Here is a 21,496-nt window from a genome sequence, read left to right on the forward strand (position 1 = left end):
TCTCTATCATCGCCGGATGATTCTTCAAACGAAGTTCTGGCTTTTAGCGATCAAAAATTACTTGTTGGTCCGGGGGGGTGCTGGTACTGGGAAAAGCACCTCTCAGATGCGTGTTTCTTCTGGCCGTGGCTCATGATAAAAAATTTTTTAAAACACACTCCACTTAAATTATAGTAATATAGTGATGGGGAAAAAATCTCAAAAGCACACGACTGAGGTGTGTTTTATACGTGCTTGTTGAAAGCCAACAATTGCACCTCCCCTCCCTCCCCCTCCATCCAATAGAGCTTGCATGCCTATGATTGACACAACGATGTAGGTTTGCTGGTAATTCTCTGCCTCTCCTAGCCACCCATGCTTATTTCCATGGACTATTCTGTGCATGTGCCGATCGCTACCACCAGTGACTGGACTGATCTCATGTAAATTTGGTGACTCTCCATGAAGCTCATTTGCATGCGCGGTTCTTTGAAAATTACTTGCCTTTTTTGAATCATTAGATTTACGGCCGCTATACCGACCTGTCGGATTTTACTGGTGATATTAGAGAATCCGGCCCTGAGAGTGAAGACAATTGCTCTAAGAAAGAACAAGTTAGAGACAGGGTGCCATTTTCTCTGGTACAGCATTACCCCACCTGGTCAATACATGGCAATAAAGCAGAATACCAGGGCAAAGTTTCTTTTGAAGAGCTCATGTAAACAAGGTTGTGAGGGAGTTTGGAAAAACTTATCATCACTTTTGTTGTTTGCATATTGCATTCCAAACATAAAATAGTTAGTTCCATCCCATCAGATACTGACTAGTGTTTTGGTTTTGCAGCCATATGAGCTGAACCTGCAGCTGACAAGTGTCCTTTCCAGGCTGGCGCTGTTTCCACACCCTCACATCCACGAGTATCTCTTAGATCCCTACATCAGCCTGGCCCCTGGCAGCAGGTCCCTTTTCTCTGTTCTTGTCAGGGTAAGTAGTATCTCAGTGAAACATTTTTCACTTGTTGGTGCGGGACCTGTGTAATCCTGGCTTTCGTTGGTATTTCCCTTCTTCAGTTTTTGTTCCACTCTATCATGCGCCTCTTTCTCCCTCTTCTTTCCCCTCCAGTCAGACTTTTCCTCTCCTCTTCTAGGTCATTGGAGATCTTATGCAGAGAATTCAGCGTGTCTTTCACTTCTCTGCAAAGCTGCTCCTGGTGAGAAAGCAGTTAATGGGGCTGGCCTCTGAGGAACTGTAAGTATGTCCACTCTGCCAAGCTTTTGGAATCACTGCAATTAATGTACTCCATTTTAATAGCTTTCAGGCTTGCAGACAGTATATAAGAAAACAGAGAGACAGAGCACTTTATATGACAAGCATATGTGAGAAAAGCAGTTAATATAGTCCCTATATTTACACTGCTGCACAGTCTCGTATGTCCAAGTATTTAAATCTACTATATAATCTTGTATGTCCAATTCACTCCATTGTGAATGTTTACTTGTAAACCGTTCTGAGCTACTGGGAGGATGGGATAAAAATCTAAATGAATAAATAACTAGATAGGGAGCATGATGCATCAAGCCAGGAGGATATGATACTCATTATTTACCAATCTCTACTGCACCTCCTTTTGGGACTTGAAACTAAATCCAAACATGTAACTCTTGCTGCAGGATTGACCACTTAACGCTCTTGAAAGGGGTAGTAGTACTGGAAGAGTTCTGCAAGGAACTGGCTGCAGTGGCTTTTGTGAAATTCCCTCCAGAAGATGGCAGCTCCATTCTCCAGGTGGATACCTGTCACAAAGAGGAGACGTGAAGATGACTGCCAATCTCTGGTGGCAGCAAGAGTGTACTGTGCCTGTATAGCAAATAGGATACTGTTGTGTGTGTTAGGTGGAGGGAAATGCTGCCTCTATCTTAATTCTGGTTGAATAGTGGCATCCCTCTGCTTGACTTGGACAGTGCCTTATACTGCAGTGCTCAGCTTCAGAATGTTCCACAGCCCTGTACTGTACGAGGCTTCTAAGAATTGTGATACTGATATCAGTGACTGGACTCTACAGAAATTTCCTTTGTGAAGAAAGGCCTATTTATGACTTGACTTTCCCAATTATATAGGATAGGAGAGACCCTGTGAGCAATCAGGATCAATGTATTCTATTATAATAGACTTTCTTATTGGTGGTGTTTGTGGGGGGAGGGCCTCTGTACCAGCAATGTTTCAGTGAAAGAATTGGAACTAAAAGTCCAGTAGAGAAGAAGTCTCTAGAAGCAGCAAAGTTCATACGTTAAGACACAGAGGAAGTACAACTGTCTTAAGGATCTGGCTGAGATTATTTCTAAAACAAAAGAAAATGTGGAAAAGATGTTCTTGATGCAGGCTTTTATTTAGTCTGTATTGAAAATATAGGAACAATCTAAATATGATGTTTTATCGGAGTGTAGCACAATCCATACATCTGGGTTTATGTTGATTTCCCAACATCCACATTTGTTCCTTTGACCTTTGCCCTAATAGCAAACATTAGGACCCTTGAGGAAGACGTGTTCACCGAAACATGGACCGTGTTGGGTCCCCTTTACCTTATGCATATGTGGATTGTTCCTATATAGACTAAATAAAAGCCTGCATCAAGAACATCTTTTCCACAGTTTCTTTTGTTTTGGTTTCTCGACGCACTGTGGAAATATTGGGTTTTATTCTGTTGTTTGACTCTGAAATTATTTCTATGCACACTTCCCCAGAACAAGGAATCTCCTAGCTTGTCATCTGCACTTCTGAGACCATGGCAACATATAGGAAGCAAGTGTCTGGCAAGCCATAAAAATGCCAGGAGACAGGGGGACCACAAGTAATTAGTGACAACAGTTGTGCAATTTAAACCTCATTTGCTGGCCTTTGAAATAAAAGAAGCACAGTTTTTGTCTTTGGTGGAGAAATGCTGCCCTCTATGACCATTGTAATTGTTTTATGTTCAGTTGTTTTTAAAATTCTTTAGCAGTGTAAAATATGCTTTACTTCTTGGGATCTTGCCAGGTACTTGTGACCTGGGTTGGCCACTGTTGGAAACAGAAAACTGGGCTTGATAGACCTGCGGTCAGTCCCAGTAAGGCAGCTATGATGTTCTTATAGGAGTCAACATTCAGCAGGTGGCAGTGAACGATTTTCTGACTGTCGCTGGCATTATTCCTGGATATTCAGTGTCAGGCCATGGCATTTATGTGGAGCCAGCTAATGTGTAGCTGGTTGAATCGATATTCCGTACTTTACCAGCCATGGATTAAAAGATAGGACTGTGATTTGTGTAGTTATCCTGGTCGCTTATGTTTCAACAATTTTATTGATTTTCCAGTGATACAATACAAAAGCAAAATAACAATCATACTCTTCTGAATTACCACATTACAGCAGAGTTTGTCAACCTAAAAGTAACCCCCACCCCGAATAGGTACAGCAAGATCTAAGGGTGCCTGCATAGCAAATAAGCATACATAGCAAACAATGGTTCCACAATGATCAGAAGAAGCATAACAAGTTAATGTACATCCAAGAAGGCAGAGCACCAAATATACCAAGGATAAGATATTATCCCTACCCCCCACCAATCTGAAAAAAAGGCATACCACGATCACTATCTCATGTTCCCCAGTCAATCCCAAAGCTTGTGCTAGAACAAGGAATTCAAGATTTCACTATGATCCGGGGGAGATAAGAACTGGATATAGGGGTACCAAATTTGAAGAAAGTACTTTTTACGTTTAGGACTCAGTCTAGCTGCTCTACGTTCAAGTAGCAACAGGGTTTGCAATCTATTCCTCCAATTCCAGAAGGTAAGGAGGTCTACTCCAACCCAAACCTTATGCATAAACTGACAACTATGATTTTGGTGGGCCTTCTTTCGGTTTTGTTGGGAAGCACTGCCATTTTGTCCATGGCTTCAGGTGACCTTCCTCCTGTTTTAGAGAAACAGGAACAGGTCCTATCTATTTCTTTTGCACCTACAGCAAGTAGCAAGTTCTGTGATGCCACCAGGAGTTTTATGCCCTAATTTTGTTTTAGCCATGTACAAGACTTATTTATAGGCGGCTGTGGGTCCTGCTTTATCTCTGGGTCTTCGCCTTCCACAGCCACGCCTTTTGCCTCCATCCAGTGTCCCTAGGCATCGTCCAAGTGTCCTGATACAATTTACTTTCACTTGTTATAACCCAGTTCTTTTAGCAAAAATACAGTAAATAAAAGAAACTGCCTGCAATACATAAAGTGACTTACTTATATACTCTCTCAAACAGGATAGTTTTCACTCCTTTTCATAATTTGTATCACATTGGAGGACTGCTTAATTTCAATAGACAATGAATTCCATAACACAACTCGCTGAACTGACATTATAGACTGACATAGTCTTACTGATCTTGTCAAGGTCAATGATGGTACTTCAAGATTCATTTGACTCTGAGAGCGCAGAGCCCTCTTTGGTTCGAACAATAATTTGAGCTGCTGCATTTTGTAATGCATGTATCAAGGAATAGTGAATTACAATAGTCAAACACGAGTTATTAACAGTAATCACTGTCCAAAAATTTTCCAACATGAGATAAATGAATGAAGTTTGAAAAAACTTGCGATAACACAAGCTTAATATGTGGCTTAAATGAATCTAACCAAACAACCAAGTATTTGCATTGATGTAAAACATCTTATCTAACAATATATTGGGTGGAAACTGCATCAGCTTCTCTTTACAACCTACACATATCACCTCAGTTTTACCAACATTCAGCTTTAACTGGTTTTGATGTAACCAAGTTTTAACAGCTTGAAAGCAATTGAAGTTGCAAAAGTGCATCCGAGACAGAGTCAAGCACTGGTATCAAAAACTGTATATCATCAGCATATAATCGAAAATTCACAACAATTATCCCAGGACAAGCAGGCAACCTATTCTTACATATGGGTGACGTCATTGACGGAGCCAGGATGCGGACGCCTCACAAGCAGACTTGCTTGAAGAATCTAGAAGTTTTGAGTCGAGCGCACCGTGCATACACAAGTGCCTTCCTGCCCAGCGTAGGGCGCGTCTCCTCAGTTCTCAGTTTTCCACGGAGCCGAAAAGTCCATCTTTGACTCTCTGCGTTTAACTTTGTTACTATGTGCCTTCTCTGAACCGCGGTTTGTATTTTTTTCCTCACAAATCGCTGTTCTTATTTTACGTCTCCATGCCATCAAACCAGTTCTCTTGGAACAGCAGAACAGGGGTTTTTATTCACGTTACTTCCTTGTACATCACCGTTCCAGCGCACGACGAGTCCATCCTCGAGACGTCCAAACCTTCAGCTTTGAGACCAATGATTGGGGTGCAGGAGGTGGCCGGAGACGCCGACTCCTGGCAGCTAGTAACCTCCTCCACAGGCAAGCGCAGAAGACCCCCCCCCCTTATTTAGCTTCATCTTCTTCTCTTTCTCGTACACAGGGTAGCTTCACATCAACCCCACAACTCACCCTGAGGAACAGATTCCAGATCTTACAGGAAGGAACGGCCGACGAGAATCAGGAAGACGCCCATCACACGACTCCAGTTCCGGGGACATCTGATCGACATCCCCAAAGGAAGCGCAGAGTAATAGTCATCGGGGACTCCATGTTGAGGGGCACCGAGGGACCAATATGCAGACCAGATATGCAGTCGAGGGAGGTCTGCTGTCTGCCTGGAGCCAGAATACGAGATGTGACAGCCTGTCTTGATAGGCTTCTCAGGCCCAAGGACCACTTCCCAATGCTGCTCATCCACGTCGGAACGAATGACACTGCCAAGAACACTCTGGAGGGCATAGCTAGAGACTTCGGAGCTCTGGGGGAGAGGCTGAAGCAGACAGGAGCACAGGTAGTATTCTCTTCAATTCTTCCTGTTAGGGGCAAGGGAAGAGACAGGGACGAACGCATTCTGAAGACAAATGAGTGGCTACAACGATGGTGCTGGGAAATGAACTTCGGATTCCTGAATCACGGGGAGGCACTACAGGGACTCCAGGGATCAGACGGACTCCACCTGACCAACAGAGGTAAGAACGTCTTCGGACACCAAGTAGCCCGCCTGCTTCGAAGGGCTTTAAACTAGGTAAGTTGGGGGAGGGTAACCATTTATATACCGGAGCAGTAAGTAACAATCCTGATAAGGTGAACCAAAACTCCACTTCTAAGTCAGAGGTAAGTACCCTTGCTGCAAAAGATTCGCTAGGAGACACTCTAATTCAGATGGGTAACTCTCTAAAGGAGTTTAGACACAAAGAGTGGAGAGCTATGTATGTAAATGCACACAGCCTAGGGAATAAATTTCTAGAACTAGAAACAGAAATAGTAAATGCAGACCTAGACGTGGTAGCAATATCCGAAACATGGTTCACTGACTCTCATGGGTGGGATATAACTATACCAGGATATAACCTGCTTCGCCAAGATAGAGAGGGTAAGTTGGGAGGTGGGGTAGCACTTTACATCAAAGAGAACATCAAGACAACTAGGATCACAGATGTCAAGTACACTGGGGAATCCATCTGGGTAAACCTGGCCAGAGGCGGAGAGAAATGCCTATACCTCGGTGTGGTATACAGACCTCCAAGACAATCGGAGGACAAAGACAATGAATTAATTGAAGACATTGAGAATATCACCTTACGGGGGGACGTTGTCCTGTTAGGGGACTTCAACATGCCTGATGTAGACTGGAACACATTCTCAGCAACAACTTGTAGTAGCAAGAGGATACTAACATCCATGAAGGGAGTACAGCTCAAACAAATGGTACTAGAGCCCACTAGGGCCCAGGCCATCCTGGACCTGATACTTACGAACGGGGAAAGCGTCACGGAAGTCTTGGTGGGAGAAACGCTGGCAACCAGCGACCATAACATGGTATGGTTCAACCTTAGAAAGGGCTTCCCTAGAGCACAAACAAAAACGAAGGTACTCAATTTCCGGGGCACTGACTTCGCAAGCATGGGTGATTTCGTCCATCAGACGCTACAGGCTCAAGAAACAACGGATGATGTGGAAGCTATGTGGTCAACACTGAAAAAGACACTACACGAAGCAACTATCCGCTACATAAAATCGGTAAATAAACAACAAAGAAAGAAGAAACCCCGTTGGTTCACTGATGAGATCTCACACCTAGTCAAGGACAAGAAAAGAGCATTTCTTTCATACAAACGCACCGGGGAGAAAGAAGCTAAAATTGAATACAAGACAAGGTCTGCAGAGGTCAAAACAGCAGTCAGGGGGGCCAAACTTCGAGTGGAAGAAACCCTAGCAAAGAACATTAAGAAAGGGGACAAATCCTTCTTCAGGTATATTAGTGACAGGCAGAAGAACACAAACGGGATAGTACGTCTTAGAACAGCAGATGGGATTTATGTGGAAACAGATTCCGAAAAAGCCAAACTACTGAATGATTACTTCTGCTCAGTCTTTACCTGCGAGGCACCTGGACACGGGCCACAGCTGGAAGCAAAGCCAAGCAAGGAAGACCCATTTCAGAATCTTGGGTTCTCACCAGCTGATGTTTACAGCGAACTGTCAAGACTCAAGGTAAGCAAAGCCATGGGACCAGACAAATTGCACCCACGAGTACTCAGGGAGCTGTGCGATGTCCTGGCGGAACCATTAACCATGCTCTTCAATCTCTCCCTAAGTACAGGGAGAGTCCCCCTGGACTGGAAAACAGCTAACGTCGTTCCTCTGCACAAAAAGGGTTGCAGAGCGGAGGCTGCAAATTACAGACCAGTGAGTCTCACATCAATAGTGTGTAAACTCATGGAAACACTACTTAAATGTAAATTAGACACGATTTTGGATGAGGGGAATCTAAGGGATCCTAGTCAACATGGATTCACTAAGGGTAGGTCATGCCAATCCAATCTTATCAGCTTCTTTGATTGGGTAACAGGAAAGCTGGACTCGGGAGAGTCTCTGGACATAGTGTACTTAGACTTCAGTAAAGCTTTCGACAGCGTCCCACACCGTAGACTATTAAACAAGATGAAATCAATGGGGTTAGGTGAGACACTAATTGCATGGGTCAAGGATTGGCTGAGTGGAAGACGTCAGAGGGTGGTGGTCAACGGCACCCTCTCTGAGACATCGGAGGTGACCAGCGGAGTGCCACAGGGCTCGGTCCTGGGTCCACGCCTTTTTAACATATTCATAAAAGACTTGACCCAAGGGCTTCAGGGTAAAGTAACTCTATTCGCTGATGACGCCAAACTATGTAATATAGTAAGTGAAAGCAATCTGCAGGATAGTATGACGCAGGATCTGCTTACGTTGGAAAACTGGTCCTCGACATGGCAGCTGGGCTTCAACGCTAAGAAATGTAAGGTTATGCATCTCGGTAGCAGAAATCCATGCAAACCTTACACCTTAAATGGAGAAACACTAGCTAGGACTTCAGAAGAAAGAGACTTGGGAATAATCATCAGTGCAGACATGAAGGCCGCCAAACAAGTAGAGAAGGCCTCATCCAAAGCAAGGCAACTTATGGGATGTATCAATAGAAGCTTCGTTAGCCGCAAATCTGAAGTCATAATGCCACTGTACAGAACCATGGTGAGACCTCATCTGGAATACTGTGTGCAATTCTGGAGGCCACATTACCGTAAAGACGTGCTTAGAGTTGAGTCGGTTCAGCGGATGGCCACTAGGATGATCTCGGGGCTCAAGGGTCTCTCGTACGAAGAAAGACTAAACAAATTGCAGCTCTACACTCTAGAGGAGCGCAGGGAGAGGGGGGACATGATTGAGACATTTAAATACATCACGGGACGTGTCGAGATGGAAGAAGACATCTTCTTTCTCAGGGGACCCTCGGTCACAAGGGGACATCCATTCAAACTCAGAGGAGGGAAATTCGATAGTGACATAAGGAAGTATTTCTTCACAGAAAGGGTTGTAGATCACTGGAACAAGCTTCCAGAGCAGGTGATCAAGGCCACCAGCGTTATTGACTTTAAGAATCAATGGGATGCCCTAGTAGGATCCTTACGAGGGTCGAGTTAAGGAACTAGGTCATTAGTACTCAGACTTAATGGGGTGGGTCAGTAGAGTGGGCAGACTTGATGGGCTATAGCCCTTTTCTGCCGTCATCTTTCTATGTTTCTATGTTTCTATGTTCTGAAGAAAACGGGTGATCTGCGGCCCATTCTGGATCTCAGGGCTCTCAACAAATTCCTATTCAAAGAAAAGTTTTGAATGTTGTCCCTGGCATCCCTTTATCCCCTTCTCAAGCAGAACAACTGGTTATGCTCTCTGGATCTCAAGGAGGCCTACACTCATATCCCCATTCATCCAGCCTCCCGTCAATATCTCAGATTTCAGGTGGGGAATCTGCATTATCAATACAGAGTACTACCCTTCGGCCTGGCCTCGTCTCCCAGAGTGTTCACCAAGTGCCTGGTAGTGGTAGCAGCAGCTCTAAGGAATCATGGTCTTCAGGTATTTCCCTACCTCGACGACTGGCTCATCAAAGATTCAACATCTCAAGGGGTTATTTTAGCAACCCAATGGACTACCTGGTTCCTACAAAGTTTGGGATTCGAAATCAACTTTCCCAAATCTCACCTTCAGCCCTCACAGAATCTACAATTCATTGGAGTTGTTCTGGACACTGTCCAACTCAGCATTCCTCCCACAACAACGACTGGAAGCTCTTCTTCAACTCTGTCATACAGTGTCTTCCCGCTCTACCATTTCAGCGAGACACATGATGGTACTCCTAGGTCACATGGCCTCCACAGTACACGTGACTCCTTTTGCCAGACTTCATCTCAGAATTCCTCGGTGGACCCTGGCATCTCAGTGGACGCAGGTTTGCGATCCACTTTCTCGACACATAAGTCACTCCTTCATTGAAGCAGTCTCTCTGTTGGTGGATGCTCTTTTCCAATCTTTCCAGAGGCTTGCTTTTTCAAACACACCACCCCCATCAGAAGGTCCTCACGACAGACTCTTCGACCTACGCTTGGGGCGCTCATCTCGATGGTCTCTGTACTCAAGGCCTCTGGACCATTACGGATCGTCAGTGTCATATCAATCTGTTAAAACTCAGAGCGATCCTCAAAGCTCTCAACACTTTTCAACATCTTCACGACCAAGTAGTTCTCATTCGGACGGACAACCAAGTCGCCATGTATTATTTCAACAAACAGGGAGGGGCGGGGTCTGCCTCCCTTTGTCAAGAAGCTCTGAAGGTTTGGGACTGGGCAATCTGCCACAATACCTTCCTCAAAGCTGTCTACATTCAAGAGGCGAAGAATTGCTTGGCGGACAACTTGAGTTGTCTTTTGCAACCTCACGAATGGACACTCCATTCCTCGCCTCTTCATCACATTTTTTCACAGTGGGGAACACCTCAGATAGACCTCTTTGCAGCTCCCCACAACTAGAAACTGCCTCAGTTCTGTTCCAGGATATACTCTCCTCATCGCCTCGAGGCAGATGCTTTTCTTCTGGAATGGACGAATCTCTTCCTATATGCGTTCCCTCCATTTCCTCTCATTCTCAAGACTGGTCAAGTTGAAGAACAATCATGCCACCATGATTCTCATTGCTCCTCAGTGGCCGAGACAACCTTGCTACTCCCTTCTACTTCAACTCAGCAGCAGGGAGCCATACCTTCTACCAGTTTTTCCTTCTCTGCTTACACAGAGTCAAGAATCTGCTTCATCCCAACCTGCAGTCTCTACACCTGACAGCTTGGTACCTCTCAACATAACCCCTCTTCAGTTTTCTCAATCTGTACGAGATGTTTTAGAAGCTTCTAGGAAGCTTACCACTAGACAATGCTATCACCAAAAATGGACTAGATTTTCTACGTGGTGTTTTTCTCATCATAAGGAGCCTCAGCATTCCTCCTTATCTTCTGTTTTGGACTATCTTTTGCACTTATCCAATTTTGGCCTCAAGTCTACATCGATCCGAGTCCATCTCAGTGCAATTGCGGCTTTCCATTAGCATGAATCAGCTCATCCGGTGGTTTCCAGATTCATGAAAGGACTTTTCAATGTCAAACCTCCTCTCAAACCGCCTCCTGTGATTTGGGACCTCAATGTTGTCCTTGTTCAACTGATGAAGCCTCCATTTGAACCAATTGATAAGGCTCATCTGAAGTATCTCACTTGGAAAGTGGTGTTTCTCATAGCCCTCATTTCTGCTCGACAAGTCAGTGAGCTGCAAGCTTTAGTTGCTGATCCACCTTTCACGGTGTTCCATCATGACAAGGTGGTTCTTCGTACTCATCCTAAATTCCTCCCTAAAGTGGTCTCGGAATTTCATCTCAACCAATCCATTGTTCTTCCAGTGTTTTTTCCAAAACCTCATTCTCATCCCGGAGAAGTTGCTCTTCATACTCTGAACTGTAAACGTACTTTGGCCTTCTATTTGGAATGCACCAAACCACACAGAACTGCTCCTCAACTTTTTGTCTCCTTTGATCCAAATAAGTTAGGACATCCTATCTCTAAGCGTACCATCTCCAACTGGATGGCTGCTTGTATCTTATTCTGCTATGCCAAAACTGGATTACCCCTACACAGTAGAGTCACAGCCCATAAAGTCAGAGCAATGGCAGCTTCCGTAGCTTTCCTCAGATCTACACCTATTGAGATTTGCAAGGCTGCTATTTGGTCCTCAGTTCATACCTTCACTTCTCCAGACGGGATGGACAGTTTGGCCAAACAGTATTACAAAATTTATTCTCCTAAATTGCCAACACTCCCACTATCCCATTCTGGTTAGCTTGGTGGTCACTCATATGTGAGAATAGGCTTCCTGCTTGTCCTGGGATAAAGCACAGTTACTTACCGTAACAGGTGTTATCCTGGGACAGCAGGCAGCTATTCTCACAACCCACCCACCTCCCTTGGTTGACTTCTCTGTTAGCTAGCTGAACTGAGGAGACGTGCCCTACCCTGGGCGGGAAGGTACTCGCGCATGCGCGGTGCGGTCGACTCGAAACTTCTAGTTTCTTCAAGCAAGTCTGCTTGTGAGGCGTCCGCATCCGGGCTCCGTCGATGACGTCACCCATATGTGAGAATAGCTGCCTGCTGTCCCTGGATTACACCTGTTACGGTAAGTAACTGCTTTTTTAAAATTCTTGACACAACACAGCAGATAATGCTGAACCCTGTGGCACACTTTTACTAAGAGAAGATCATTCAGAAAAATCGTGATCAATCTCTACCCAAATTGAAACCATTCTATTACTGTACCTTTAATGCCTAAAGACTTTAGTCTTGTAAGCAAAATCTTGTGATTGACCTTATCAAATGCTAATGAAATATAAAACAAAACAAAAAAACCCCAGTTCCCTTGAGCAAAACCATGTTTCAGAAAGTCCAGCATTGATACTAACAATAACTCTGTGGAATGTTTTGGCCTGAACCCAAATTGGATGTTATCCAAGACATCATATTTATCCAAAAATTCTTGCAACTGAGAAAGTACAACTTTTTCCAATATCTTTGATAAAAAGATTAAAGATGAAATAGGACAGTAATACTCTAATTCCTTTCCACTCTGCTTAGCTTTTAATTATGGTCGCACAATTGCTTTCTTCAAACCTATAGGGACACAACCCCTGGCTGCTTTCAGACTGACTGGTGAGCATGCTCAGTGAGGAGGTATGTAAAGGAGGAGGGAAAAAGCCTCAAGTTTTGAGGCTTCTTACAGACCCTGGAAGGTGGAGGGATAAAGTGGGATTGTACAAGAACAAATAGTTAAAGATTTGGAACGTATTGCCAGAGGATGTGGTGAAAAGCATTAGCATATCTGGCTTTAAAAAATTCTGGACAGTTCCTGGAGGAAAACTCCATAAACTGCAATTCAGATAGATTATGGGGAAAGCCACTACTTATTCATGGGGTTGTTAGCATGGAATGTTTCTACTCCTTCCAGATACCTTACTTCCTGGACTGGTCACTGTTGGAAGCAGGATAGTGGGCTAGATGGAACTTCAGTCTGACCCAGTAAGGCAATTATGTAAAGATTAACCTCTACTGGTCTGGAGAGTGCTAAAGAAGGAGAAATTAGGTTCTTACCTGCTAATTTACTTTCTTTTAGCTTCTCCAGACCAGTAGAGGTCCCCACCCTGTCTGTTGTGTTGTTGGGGCTGTTGCGCGGGCAGTTTTGTTTTTTGCTGCGGGTTCTAGTATTTTTCTAGGGCCGGGGAGTATTAAAGAACAGCAGCTGTGGCTCGGCTTGCTTAGCTGGCGAGCTGTGGGGACATTTTCTTTCTGGTATCTCTCCTCTGCATTTTCCAACAGCATTTTGGGTACGCTAGTTGTTACTCCTGTTCGGAGTGTTGTTTATTTCTGTTTTTCATTTCTTGGTTCTGCTTGGCTATTCGGCAGACTGATGAGAATAGAGAAGGGGATATCTTATGTACTATCTCATAGTTTTGTCTTCAGTCTCCACCTGCTGGTCATGATTGGATATATACCCATTCGTAAAGATTAACCTCTACTGGTCTGGAGAAGCTGAAAGAAAGTAAATTAGCAGGTAAGAACCTAATTTCTTCTTCCTTTATATAAAAATGAAAATTTGACTTAAAGTTTAGGGGTCACCCCACCTCACTTTTTTTTTTAAACTATTGCTAAGCTTAACAGTATATTGTAATTTTTGTGTAATCGACTAATAATCAACAGTCTATGACATAAGAGCTGACTTTGATACAGAAGGAAACTTCTTTCGGTGGCTGGACACTAGCTGAAAAACAAATTGCTTCAGTTCTTCATCTTTTGTCAAAGTATTGTATTTTTCAATGAGCCGTATCCCTCTTTCTGCATTCTTTTATTTATTTATTCAATTTTTTAGCCCTTCCTCCCAAAGGAACCCAGAACGGGTTACAAAGTACATCCATAATAATCCAGTTGTTTGAAGGTCAACTCCAATCATATAGCAGGAAAACACATTCTATCTTTGCTTCTGTAGGAATTATTGATCTTCATTTTTAAGTTCAGTCATAACATCTTTTTTTGAAATATCAAACAACTGTTTGAGTACACTTTTAAAGATTTCTTCTATCACCTTCTTGTTGAGGAGCTCTGTGTTTCTTTAGGGACAAGTACTCTTCATGTAATTTCTTCAACTTCCTAACACAAGAGTCTATGTTTTATCGGCATCCTGGCTCAATCCTACACCGCCATCTTTGACTCACATATCAACTTATAGCTTTCCAGTAAAGGTTTTTCTTTATCATAGTGATAAAAATTGACCAGTCTAAGAACATCCAGTCCACGTGGCAATCTAGCAGTTGACTGCTGACAGACTGACTTCCCAAGGAGACGGTTTTCGAGTGCAGATCACAAACTAGATGACTATACAAACTAATTATGTGCAATCACCAACATAAACAACACACAAGCAGACAGTGTATGCTGAGGTAACCTCTAAATATTATCTAATCAAGCTGAAATTTGATGAATAAGATATACCAAGTGGACAAAAATAAGCCTTGTGGAAACAAGATTTGACAAGGTTGATTTTTTTGTATACTATCATGGACCATCCTAATGTGGCACTACCTACAAGTGCTAGGTTCCATGGCAGCCACAATAGACATGGTCCCATGGGCAAAGGCTCCCATGTGTCCTCTCCAGAGCACTTGCTGTTGCAGTGGTCATCTCAATCGGACTCCCTGCAAATATTTCAGCCATGGACTCTGGAAGCAGGGGCTAGCATGGGCTGGTGGCTCAGCCCACAGGCATTATCAAGGGGTATGCCCCCTCAAAATAGCCTCTAAGATAAATGTAACAATGGATGCCAGTCTGTTTGGTTGGGGGGCTCACTGGAACAGATGCCCGATCCAGGGGCTTTGGCCAACCTCCCAAAGGAAGTAGTTGATCAATAGATTGGAACTTCAAGCTATTCAACTGGCGTTGCAGAGGCTGGATAAGAGTCTGGAGCGACAAGCGGTCCAGGTCTTCTCGGACAATGCTACAGCAGTGATGTATGTCAGTCACCAGGAAGGCACCAAGATTGCACAGCTGAGTCTGGAGGCTCACTTACTGTTCAGGTGGGCAGAGCTTCATCATTAAGCTCTCTCCAGAGGCATATGTAGCAGGAGTGGACAATGTCCAAGCCGATTTCTTCAGACACTGGATCCGCGAGAATGGATGCTGTCTGCAGCAGCCTTCCAATCCATTGCTTGTTGTTGGTGTCGCCCAATGTTCAATCTCATGGTGACCGCAAGAAATAGGAAAGGACTGATTTTTCAGTTGAAGATCAGAGCCCGGAAGCGCAGGGCTGGATGCGCTGGTCTAGCTGTGTCCAAAGAGTGAACTCTCCTTGGCGCATGATAGGCCGGATATACCACAGGTTTGCAAGCCATCGGGGAACAGTCATTCTTGTGGCTGCAGCTTTGGCCACACAGGCCGTGATATACAGACCTAGTGCATCTTCAGAGGGATGCAAGTCTCAGACTGCGAGTACAGCTGGACATTCTTTCTTGTGGTCTAGGGGTCACAGAAGATCTAATCTAATCTAATACTTGGTTTCATATACCGAGACTTCAATCTAAGAGTGCTCGACTCGGTTTCCAATAGTTAGATTAAGCTGAAAATACATATTAATTGGATATTAAAAAGGTTAATTACTAAAGTGTTTGGCAAACAAAATAGATTTCAAAGCCTTGCGAAAGGAAGAAAGGGAGCCGAAGCGTCTCAGGAAAAGTGGAAGATCATTCCAAAGTTGTGTAAACTTAAAGGACAAGGAGAGGCCAAAGATCTTGGTTCTTTTGATACCTTTACTGGATGGGCAGGAAAGCTTAAGTTGTTGATTTCCTCTTGCAAAAGAGAATCTATAAAGATTCCAAGATAAAGGAACTAGAGGTATGAAAATACCAAGAAAAATTTTAAAAACAACACAGGCATGGCTCTTGAGCACATGGCATTAGCATGCAAGGGATATTAAGAGGTATTTATTGCTACTCTGCTCAGAGCCAAAAAGCCTATCAGGGTCTCTGCTTACACTAAGGCATGGGAAACATTTCAGCTCTGGTGTATTAAGAATGGGAAGCCATTCTTTGCTCCGATCTCAATGGTGTTAGCTTGCCTCCAGGCTGGCCTTACAGTGGTATCTCTCAGAGTCCAAGTGGTGTTAACTTATCTGGGTGTAAAAACCTGGAATGACCTCCCAGAAGCAATCAGAAAGGAGACAAACTATACCGCATTCAGAAAAAACCTGAAGACTCACCTCTTTGACAACTAACTGTTTCAGCTTCTGTATATCCCCCACCACTTCCTATGCCCTTCCCCTTGCTTCTCCAAGCCCCCTTCCCTACTCCTTTTTCCTCTTTGATCTGTCACCTTGAGCTTGTATAGGTTTGAGTGACTCACAAATGGAAGATTAGATTAGAGAGCATAAAGCTTCAAAGGCTTCTCATCCGTATATAGCCAGATTCCTAAAGGGAGCACTATGAAACTTTAACATGGTTTGCAAGGCCTCAGTCAGGCTCCATATGAACCACTGCAGGAAACGTCCTTGATGGATCTGACACTCAAGGCAACAAGAGTCTTGGAGATACAGGTTCTTTCTTACAGAGAGCCTTTCATCAAGTTCACAGAGGCCAGATTTTCTTTGTTCATTCTATCATTTTTGTTTCAGCTTTCCATGGCAATTAAGAAGTCAGATTGTTGGTGTTCCAGTCCATAGATTTTTAAAAGGACCAGATTCTGAAAAAGTTGGATATGAAACGAGTGCTTCTTTGGTAGCCTGAACTTGTTAGTGACCATCTTTTTGTGCTCACTAGTCAGGATAAACACGGTGCATGGGCTTTTCAAGTCCACAATCTCCAGATGGATCCTTAGGTGCTGTTTTGTCAGAATACTGTATATTACCTGTGGAAAACAGTCACCAATCTCTGTAAAGGTGCATTCAACTAGAAGTGTGGCTTCTTCCTGAGCAGAAGCTTGGCAGTCTCCCCCGAGGAGATTTGTAGGGCAATGACTTGGAATACTCTACATATATTTTCCAAGTTTTACAAAGTGGATGTAGCGGCAAGGGAAGACTACCTTTGGATCCTGTGTTACGAGCCAATGCAGTATGTTCCATCTGTCCAGAATGACACATCTATTGCACTAGAAAGAGATTAGGTTCTTACCTTGCTAATATCTTTTCTAGTACATAGGTGTGTCATTCTGGAGCCCTGCCCTGTCAGTTCTCTCCTGCACCTGCCTACTGTCTCAATCAGAAAGTTCAAGTCCAGTCTGAAATTTGGATGTCAGTTATACCATAACGGTATGAAGAATAAATCTGTTGCTATACACATTGGGATATTATTTGAGCTTCATAAAAGTTGGCATGTTTGTTTTGCTGTTTTGATTGTTTTATTTTGAAATCATAACAAATATGTTAAACATTGCCACTGAACAAAGTTGTAGGTCAGGGCGTTTCCCTGTGTTTTTATTTGGGGCTAATGCCTGCTTTGGTACAAATTGAAGGGGGCAGCAGAGCCTTCTAGTGGAGGAGGGATTCAAAAGCTGGGTGGATTCCTTCTGCACGGCTTGCAAGCATGGGGGATATTATAGTTTGGTTCACCATTAGGGATGTCTCATGCAGCATTATCTTTGTTTCGGTCTTCCCTTTTTTGTTGTTGATATTACCTGTCTGTCCAGAATGACCCACCTATCTACAAGAAAAGATATTAGCAAGGTTAGAACCTAATCTCGTTTTACTACCAATTAAATACTTGTTATCAGTTATTGATTTTTATCACTAATGTTGCTAATTACCCTCCATTGTCCCAGGTACCATACTTAGATTGTGAGCCCACTGCGACAGATAAGGAAAATGTTTAGAGTAATTGATTACTATTTAATGTATTGTAAACTGTTTTGATATCCATGTAGGAAAGGCAGTATATCAAATAAGAATAACCATAACCGTTTTCATTTTCATTTGCACTAGTTTTCAATCCTTCAAGAACTTAGTACAGTTCTTGCCCATTTTAGCATTCACAAACATGCAACTACAAGTTTTTCTGTGCAGCTGCTCCTGGTCATCCTATATCATTGACTGTGATGCTGCTGTATTCCACCTACCTTCCATGGAGCCATATAGGCCTAGCTTGATCACAGCCCTAAATCCAGTATTTATAACCCCATTTAAGGTCATGACTAATGTGACGATACGTCACGTTTTGAACGGGACCGTCTTGTTTTTAGATCCCCTGTCCTGTTGTCCACACACACACAGCTTCGGGATGCCGAAATGTCCCGTTTTCAGAGACAGTGTCCCAAAGCTGTGCACGGGGACAACAGAACAGGCAATCGCTTCCCCTCCCTCTCTACCGTGCCAAAGCCAGCCTCCCTCGCCAATTCAAATCCCCCCCCCCCGGTCTGCCGCTGCTGCTTGCTGCCTAGAAAAGGAAGGCCCAGGCGCCGGCCCATAAGCCTTCTTCCCGACATCAATTCTGCTGTCAGAGAGGAAGTTCCAGGCCAGGCAGCGATTGGCTGGCCCAGAAATTCCTCTCTGATGTAAGAATTGACGTCAGGAAGAAGGCTTGTTGGCCGGTGCCTGGACCTTCCTTTTCTGGGCGGCAAGTAAGGGCAGAGGACTGGGGGGGGGGGGGGGTTGAATCAGTGGTAGGCCAGGCTTTGGGTACTGGAGGGAGGGAGGCATACTGGCTTTGGCGCAGTAGGGGAGGGAGGTAGGCAAGCATGCTGGCTCCGGGGAGTGGGACAAAGGCTGGAAGGCATTGAGGGGGACATAGGAAGGAAGGAAAAGAGGCAAAGTGTGTGTGTGGGGGGAGGTTGTAAGCAGAAGAAAGACTACAGATAGAAAGACCTGGACCAAAGGGGAAATACAGGAGGCAGATGCAGGACTATGGGAGGCGCAGACAGGGGGGAGAGACCCTGAGGAAGAGCAAGATCATAACAGAGGAGGGAGAGAAAGGGAGACTTGGAACAAAGGTACAAAGAACTGACACTGGATCTGGGGGCACCATAGACACAGGAAGGGGCACTAAGGACATAGGAAGGAGACACAGGAAAGGGCACTAAGGATATAGGAAGGAGGCACTAAGGACAAAGGAAGGAGGCACTGGGGGCACTAAGGGCATAGGAAGGAGGCACTAAGAACACAGGAAGCACTGGGGGCACTAAGGACATAGGAAAGAAGGAGGGAATAGAAAGGGACAATTGTTGGGCCTGAGTGCAGAAAGAAAGAAATGAAAGGATGCACAGTCAGAAGGAAACACAACCAGAGACTCATGAAATCACCAGACAGCAAAGGTAGGAAAAATGATTTTATTTTCAATTTAGTGATCAAAATGTGACAGTTTTGAGAATTTATATCTGCTATCTATATTTGTCTATTTTTCTATAGTTACTGAGGTAACATTGCATATTTTAATGGTGGAATAAAAGTCACTAATGTAATGTAATGTGCCTTGATATCTTTGACCCCCCCCCCCAAATATAGTGTGCTTTGTGGGGTTTTTATTTTATGGTTACCATTATGAATTAATAAGATATTATGTGTACACGAAAAATGAATGGAACAAATTTGGGGCGGGACTGACAATAGATGTCCAGTTTTGATGAAAAAAATAAATGGTCACATTAGTTATGACTCACTGTTTGGGAAAGTGCCATAATAGCTGTAGGGATTGCTGCTCCTCCATTATCATGGTAAGATTTGAATTTTTTAGCAGCAGCCATTTTCTGTCAGGATGGAAAGACTTGCTTGGATCTGTGACAACATGCAATGCTATAAAAGCTGTTTCTAATTTGACAACTCTCTTGGGGTAAGTATTTGGACAAGACAGCAATTTTTACAAATTTTTGGCTTGTTATTGAGAAAGCAAATTGATCTGTATTTACACAGAAGCAAGCTCTCTAGCACTCCTTCTGTCCATTTTCATTTCATTTCCTAAATTGTACTAAGATCTATTAACCACCCAAAGTGTTGTAGAACAGGTTCAAACATTCCTGGCATTTTTCATTAAAGGCCCAGTAAATGAAAGCCCAATGTTCTCATCAAATGGTCCAAGCATTCTGCAAGCAGAAGAAATGGAAACCAGACCACCAAAAACCAGTGTGGTGGAGCAGTGTAAAATGCCAACACATGCAGCAGGCTGGAGAGCAGCTGGCCACTGTCTTCATGGATACTGTGCAGTTCTATTTCTTCCCACATGACACAATGAACTTTCCTAAAGCCTCAAGGCTACTCCCTGTCCTCAAGTATTTGTTGTAATGCTTCCCATGGGACTAAACAGTACAGAAAGCATTGGTGTTATAACCCTCAGCCCACTCTTATCTCCAAGCTAGAACCCTAGCATCTGCATTTCCCATTAGGAAAGTTAGCAGCTACTCAGAGGTACCATGCTGAAAGACACTTCCCGTTGTCAGCGATAGCTAATTCAGAGTGCTGCTCCTCTTGTGCAATGGTATCCTTGTGGCTGCCATTCCCCAGCTCTCCTGATCCCATATTCTCAAAAGGTATGTGTGTGTGTGTGTGGGGGGGGGGGGGGGGGGGGGGGGGGAACACCCAAGAGCTAAATCTGGCCCTAGGGATGCCTTTACTTAAGAATATAATAGCCTTACTGGGTCAGACCAATGGTCTATCAAGCCCAGTAGCCTGTTCTCACGGTGGTCAATCCAGGTTACTAGTACCTGGCCAAAACCCAGTGTAGCAACATTTCATGCTACCGATCCAGGGCAAGCAGAGGCTCCCCCCGTGTCTTAATAACAGACTATGGACTTTTCCTCCAGGAATTTGTCCAAACCTTTCTTAAAACCAGCTACGCTATCCATTTTTACCACAACCTCTGGCAACAGGAGAAATTTTTGACAGACATTAACTTTTCTGCTTTAGATTTCCCTTTTGAAATCTTAAGCCAGTCCTTGTGACATACCCAGTTAGCTAGGCTTTCCGAATATCCACTGAATATGCATGCCTCCATTGTGTACAAATTTCTCATCCCTACTCATTGAGTATATTCTGACTCACTGGTCTTCCAAAAAATGTTTGAAAACTCCTCTCATACAGGGCAGGATGAAAACACATGCCTAAGTACCAAATGTTTAGGAACACTCTCAGATATAATTCAATGGCTTCCAGTGCAAATTTCTGCTTTAGCGAGGTGAAGGGAGAAATCGGACCTACTACTGCCCTCAGAGATACCCAGCCCCTTTCTCTTATTCTCTTTAGCAAGCAAGCTGCACTTACAGCTGCTTCCTCTGAAGTCAGAACCAAGCAGAGCCCCATTTATGAGTTTTTAAAATGTATCTGTATTACAATGGGTATTTAGCACAGGATTCATCCATAGTAGTAAGATCAGATTTACATTTAAGAACTGAAAGTGCTCATCAGAAGCTTTCACTTAGACCTCTGCAGTGACAGAGCTGTGCCAGCAGATGGTGCCACATGCAGTTATTCTAATGCTTTAGTTCACAATGGCATAACCATATGCACTGGTTGTCCTTATCAAGGGGAGTGCTAACCTTCTCTCCTTTGATGATGGCAC

At 43.9% G+C, this 21,496-nt stretch overlaps 1 protein-coding gene and 1 non-coding gene across 4 annotated transcripts in view; one reads left to right on the forward strand and one right to left on the reverse strand.

The window, feature by feature from the left end:
* Window positions 1–2,914, forward strand: part of FAM160B2 (family with sequence similarity 160 member B2) — a 52,062-nt gene extending 49,148 nt beyond the window's left edge. For all 3 annotated transcript variants that reach the window (XM_033950063.1, XM_033950062.1, XM_033950061.1), the window contains 3 exons: window positions 823–963; window positions 1,127–1,227; window positions 1,650–2,914. In XM_033950063.1, coding sequence (XP_033805954.1) covers window positions 823–963; window positions 1,127–1,227; window positions 1,650–1,794 — 387 coding nt within the window. In that variant the 3' untranslated portion in view covers window positions 1,795–2,914. The remainder of the gene's footprint in view (window positions 1–822; window positions 964–1,126; window positions 1,228–1,649) is intronic.
* An 18,534-nt stretch (window positions 2,915–21,448) lies between these two features.
* LOC117363235 lies at window positions 21,449–21,496 on the reverse strand. The gene has a single exon (XR_004540009.1). It is a non-coding gene; the product is annotated as a U6atac minor spliceosomal RNA (small nuclear RNA).

This window comes from Geotrypetes seraphini, chromosome 6 (genome assembly GCF_902459505.1).
Source record: "Geotrypetes seraphini chromosome 6, aGeoSer1.1, whole genome shotgun sequence".
NCBI lineage: Eukaryota > Metazoa > Chordata > Amphibia > Gymnophiona > Dermophiidae > Geotrypetes > Geotrypetes seraphini.